Genomic DNA, 6000 nt, shown 5'->3' on the forward strand with positions numbered 1-6000 from the left:
ACCTGAGAGGACATATAAATGGTTTGGACAAAATACGGCAAACAATTGAATAGACTGCAGCCCGAAAAACAACAGTTTAAAAAAAGATATGGTACAGTCTTAAAGAAGGACTCTGCTGTACTGAACGTATTGTTTTTTGTTTTTTTCTTCTTTTTGATTGTGGCTTTTCTACATTTCCTTGTTTGCACCATGGTCAAGTTATTCATTGAAACATGGTTTATTCCCCTTGCTATCCCAGGCTCAAACCCCAGAACACTGAGAAGGTTCTGCAGGATTATGGGAACAGAGCCAGGAAGCTGGAAGGTCAGAAGCTGGACTTGGACGACTTTGCGCAGTTCCTCGATGTGCCAGTTTCTGAGACGCTGCGAGACATGTTCGCTCTCTTTGATGAGGTAAAGACTGTGGATACTTTTCAATCACGACCATGATAGCTCTACTGTCTTCCTAAGTGGACACCAGCAAATAACTTTCATCATCATGACTCTCACATTACGTCGTACTTGCTTTCACTGCAAATATAGAACTGAAGGCGGCTGAGGCTGAGGTTCAATACCAGATACTTTTTGAAACGAATCAGAGCACCGTGTTTTTCACTCGGGAATACATTTGCAGTATAGTACCCAAACAAATAATAGAGGCTTTATTGCAGCAATGTGTTTATGACCTAAACAACAACCACCCGCAGCTACTGTGAAATAAATAGATACATAGCCTTGCTCACATCCTTGGTCTTGATCTCCTGTAACGCATAGTTTTCCATTGTTCTTCCAGCATGAAGATAACTGCATGGATATCAGAGAGTACGTGATAGCCTTATCTGTCGTATGCAGACCTGCCAAAACTCTGGAAACGATGAAATTGGCCTTCAAGGTATGTTCCGTTCCAAGCTCTAAGCTTATCAAACCACCAGACAGAGAATGGAGTTCTCTATGCTTGCTTGGGATCAGCATTTGCTACGTTAAAATGCCACTTACTGTCGGTTGTCTTGTGTTTTGCATAACGGAGTAATAATAATGTTTAGCATACTGACAAGTTTACACATATTTTCCCCCACGTACATGCTCAGATCTGCATTTCATAATTATCAGAGAAAACGTGCATTTGTTATCTTTTGCAACCAATTTGTTTTTGTGACTGCACGAGAACCAAGTGTCTCCAGTTTGAGTCGTTTTCATGTTTTCACTTGAATTGCTTTTCATAATTCTTAAAGTTGAGCAAGTTCTGTGACCTTAGGGCTCATGAAACCCATTGAATACAGATGTATTATTTAGAGCACCCTCAGTTATTTCAGACAAAGGGAACCCAATTTCACTGGCTCCTATTCTGACAGCCTTTCAGAGTGGTATGCCTAAAGGCAAAGGCAAAGAGATGACACCTGCATTTCTCCCCATTGTATCTTCTCCAGATGTTTGAGGCAGAGGAGGATGGTGCCATCACAGAGGTGGAGTTGGCAGTTATCCTGAAGACAGCTTTAGGAGTGACTCACCGCAGCGTGTTACGCCTGTTTACTGCCATCGATCCTGAAGACTCAGGGAAGATCACATTTGGTAAGAGATATAATAATAATAATAATAATAATAACAACAATAATTCTTAGTTGAATCTTTGTTTTGAACTGTGCTTGGTCATCAAAGCGGTAGTCTTTTTTCATGGCTATCTTTTTTTAACCCTCTTTTGAGGAGCAGTAGATTCAACAACCAGGCCACTTCAGTTTTACATGTAGTTTGTCTCCGGGCATTTTTTAGGCCTTTTGTCTCATGTTGACTTTGCCTCTGGCGCCCTCATGTGGTCTTTCCACAGATAAGTTCAGATACTTTGTGGAGCTGCAGCCAGACTTTGCTGAGGCCTACCTGTACACAGAAAACGCAAGCCTCCACATCAGCCCGTGCCACGGTCACCGAACAAAGCCCAGCCTGTCTTCCCGGAACCTGCCATGCACTGCCACCACCAAAACAGCTAACGGCATCTGCCCCAACTTCAGCCCCAAAGACCACGATGGCACAACAGATGGACTCCTCAAGAAACACAACTAAAATGGTTTGAAAATGAAGTGGGAGAAAACAACAGCTCTCCTGGTGAGAGGGTGTTGTTTGGGGCCAGAAGGTAGTTAACTACCTGTTAGTTAGTAACTTGTTCAAATAGTAAGGGACTACATTTCAGTAACCACTACTACAAATATGAAGAAAGTTTACCTTACCCCTGCTTTTTTTAAGTGTTGTGTCCATAAAACTTCTGAGGTTATTTTCAACAAGGTACAGTTTTATTTTGTTATGAATTTATTTTCCTTTCTTTTTTTTTCACAGCAAGGATCGTCTAAATTCCAAACAATAGCTCTTTCAGATATAATGCTTGAATACTTGAAGGGCAAGCACTTATACAAATTCCGAGGGGAAATGTTTTTCTGTTCCTTCCAACATCGTGCTAACTGTGCTTGGAGCAAGAAAAAACACCAGCCCTGGACAGTAAAGTTAATTGATTTTCTTCGGAAAGTTAGTGTTGGATTCTCTTTAATTTGTAACTTTTCTCTCTTGAATGGTAGCTGCCTTGTTAAGTGAAAGTGCAGAATGCATGGGCTCATATAGTTTTGAGCAGTATTTATCTAAAGAAGGGAGGCCTGAGGGCACCAGTGACATTGTATCACTACGTGGAGGTGTGAAGCTACAGCAGACACATTTGAGGTGAACTCGGGTCTCGGTGAGTTGACGGGCATAACTGCTATCGGGCTGTTGCATATACATACAGTGATATATTTGATTTAGCTCAAGGTTCAGTGACAAAAATGTAACTTGTATGATGTCATAATTTTTGACACTGTAGCTGGGTTATGCGCATGTATTTTTCTCTTACGATATCAGTACTCTTATGCCCAGTCATTTCTCATTCACATGAACTTCACACATTTCTTTCAGGTTGGCCAAATTCAAGTGTCTTTTTTTGTTTTGTTTTTATTGTTAAAATTTCACAACGTGGACCAAAAATGCATTGAGTGATTTAATGTCACCTGTCTCATTTGTACTGTCCTTTTTCTGTCCTGTGGTATGATGGCTGGGACCAGGAGGGGGACACAGAATATGCTCATTGAAATCATCGTTCGGTGGCTTTGATGGGTATTGTAAAGGCAAGGTCATACACACATGTCTTACACTGCTACATTTGATTCATTCCTACAATTTTCACAGCGTATTCCCAATCTGTCTGAAACTACCGTTCAGGTGTTGAATGATCTAATATATAAACAATGGCCCGTTAGTCACCTGCTTTTATTCACTAATGGATTCATGTTGTAAAATAGATCCCTAGCACCTTAGCATGTAATCACATTCAAGGGACCAGTCTGGAAAGAGAACATATCCACATGTGGTAACATTCATGCCTTGTTAGTTTTTTTTCGAATTGGCACACAGTTATTTGAAACACTGAATGTGATTTTATTACTTCTTAGTGCACGGACATACAGCCTGTGCCTCACTGGGCCTTTGCGTTATTGTTACCATTTAAGATTACACATTTTAAATCACAGTTGATTAGTCGTTAGTGGTCTTTACATTTTTGATGTTTTACGACACGGAAGTTATATCATGACTCGATTATCATTTTATAATTTGTCCAGTATTCTATGATCTTTTTTTGTCCGATATGAAAAACTATCTTCAATTTCAATCAACTTTTGGATGTATTGGCAAAAAAAGAAATCTCACACGATGATTCTCATTTCAAGCATTTGCCAAAAATGAATCGACTGTTTTTTAATAATCTTTCCGTCTCTGGAAACACAGAAAATGACACCCAACTCAAATGAACACATCTCTTAGAATGTATAGTGCTTTACATGATGTAAGTTTAAAGCACAACTAATTGTTAAAGGGAACACCTTCTGAACAGATGACATGAAACGCATTCGAACGTTTGGAGCGAGTTATATTTGAAATCCGTGCATTGGTGGTTTGATTCGGTTGACTTTTTGTTTATAGATGTCACAGCAGAACTTCTTCTTTTGTAATTTCGTTGTGTTGGTGAGCCTCACATGCCCGTCACTTTCATGACCATGGGTACTGTACATACATCCCCAGTATGGCTTGCGGTGAAGCGATATTTCACATCTCTTAAGCCTTCTTAAGATGCTTTTAAAGAGTTCTGATATGTATTTTGAATATTCCAAATGCAGGACATTTTGTGAATTTTTGATATACGTATATGGATGATTTTTATTTTCACTGCCATGACAAAAGATCTGTGATCTTCTCTCTGCAGATTGTATCGATGGTGAAAAATGAGCCTCATTTTCTTTTGTATAATACTGCAATTGTTTTGTGCTGTATTCCTCCTACACAATGTAAAGTTGTATTGTTATGTTATTACTATTATTGCTGAGTTGACTGCTTCGAGACAAAAATGCAGATTTCTTATGGAAACCGATAGCCTTGAATCTATAGAATTTTTATGCTAAAAAAAAAGAATGTAAAGACAATCTTGTCACAATCAGAAGCTACTCAAAGCGACCTGCTGTCTTATGTTTCAGGCATGCGGGTTGAAATAAGCAAAGTGTAAGTGTGTCAGGCCTCGAGGTGAAGTCTGCCACCACATGACAGGCCGCATAGCAGAAACACCCCAGACTGTACGCACACATAGACTATATGTTAAATCACAATATATTTAGTATTCCCCCCCCCCCTTCTACTTTGTTCTTTTTAAATTATACATTTCTATGCTTGCACTTTAGGTTCTTTACTTTATTTAAATTTTTTAAGAAATATCACATTGCTGTAAAGCATGTTAAGTTTGCAGGTTGCATTATTATAGCTCCTTTTTGTTAATTTGTATTGCATTCGTATATATTTGCTGGAATAATTGGAGCACAGGGGAAATTAGGGATCACCCATTGAATGAAGCTGTACCTCGTCCCACTTTGGTTCTTGTACCGTAAACAAGAGCTCCGTTTGTTTAAACATCTAAAACACTTGTAGAGCCACTCGTCTGCCTCGTCTCAGGACTGTGGACATTTAGCAGCTTGTAAACGTCTAGGACTTGGCAACAGCATTCTGATTTGAATGGTTTAAAACTGCACCGTGAGTGTTAAATGTAGCCCTAAGTGACGTGATTTTACAGCAGATCGTTAATCATACAATGTACTCTGTACGAGGGAAACATACTGTTTATGTACATGGGAGGGGAAATGTGATTGTAAATGTTAAACTGAAACAAAGTTGATCTTCGAGATCTGAGCCAGAAGGAAATGTATTGAGCCACAATAACCCCTCTTTGTTTACATTTCCATGTTCATGTCTAAAGGAGGATATTATATTTCATCAGGAAGTCAAATATATATATATATATATATATATATTCAATATTTACATTCGGAACAATGGCATTGGGGATGTATGGAAATACTGAGTCCCTTTCACACTTGTTTCACTTCCCTTTATTTCAAATACCTCTGTAGAGGCGAATCTCATTTTTGTACTTGCTATCAATCTGATCAAATGTAAACCTGCAAGAGATGAACTTGTATTTATGCTACTGCTGCCTGCTTAGTTTGTCCAGCAGCGAGCCTAAGACGAAAGCCTGCCTTTCTGATGGCTTATTGTCTGCGGACCAACAAACTGAAAGTTCTGTTTTCTCTGTCGCTTTACTTCCTGTCTTTTTCTTTACTCAACAGGTTTTATTTTATGAACGCATTTTAATGATGAGTCATTACTGCAAGCTACTTTGAATTTGTCTGTTCAGGACTGCTATGATATGACTTGTTAATATGACTCTTTGATTGAATAAAAAAAATGAAATGTGAACATACAGTTGTGTCACTTGGACAATGTTAATTGTGTGTGTTTGGTTGCATGATGTAGAGATGGAATGTGTTGTGCACAAAACGGCAAGAAAGTGTTTCCATTCTGCTCAACTTGAAATAGTAACCAAATTCCCTGCACCACCTATATATGTCTCCACCTTGAGGTAACATGGTGTCAGTGCTGTCTAGTGCAATTGCATCAGGTATGTGGA

General features: G+C 39.0%; 1 protein-coding gene across 2 annotated transcripts in view; it reads left to right on the forward strand.

Annotated features, from left to right (window-relative positions):
• LOC306781980 (lysophosphatidylcholine acyltransferase 1) overlaps positions 1 to 5699 on the forward strand; it is a 30582-nt gene extending 24883 nt beyond the window's left edge. The window contains exons 11-15 of one of the 2 annotated variants that reach the window (XM_079275115.1): positions 239 to 392; positions 772 to 870; positions 1406 to 1547; positions 1801 to 2075; positions 3056 to 5699. In XM_079275115.1, coding sequence (XP_079131241.1) covers positions 239 to 392; positions 772 to 870; positions 1406 to 1547; positions 1801 to 2033 — 628 coding nt within the window. In that variant the 3' untranslated portion in view covers positions 2034 to 2075; positions 3056 to 5699. Of the gene's footprint in view, positions 1 to 238; positions 393 to 771; positions 871 to 1405; positions 1548 to 1800 lie in introns of both variants that reach the window. The other variant, XM_079275114.1, reaches the window with a different exon arrangement.
• The last annotated feature ends 301 nt before the right edge of the window (positions 5700 to 6000 follow it).

This window comes from Melanostigma gelatinosum (genome assembly GCF_949748355.1).
Source record: "Melanostigma gelatinosum genome assembly, chromosome: 9".
NCBI lineage: Eukaryota > Metazoa > Chordata > Actinopteri > Perciformes > Zoarcidae > Melanostigma > Melanostigma gelatinosum.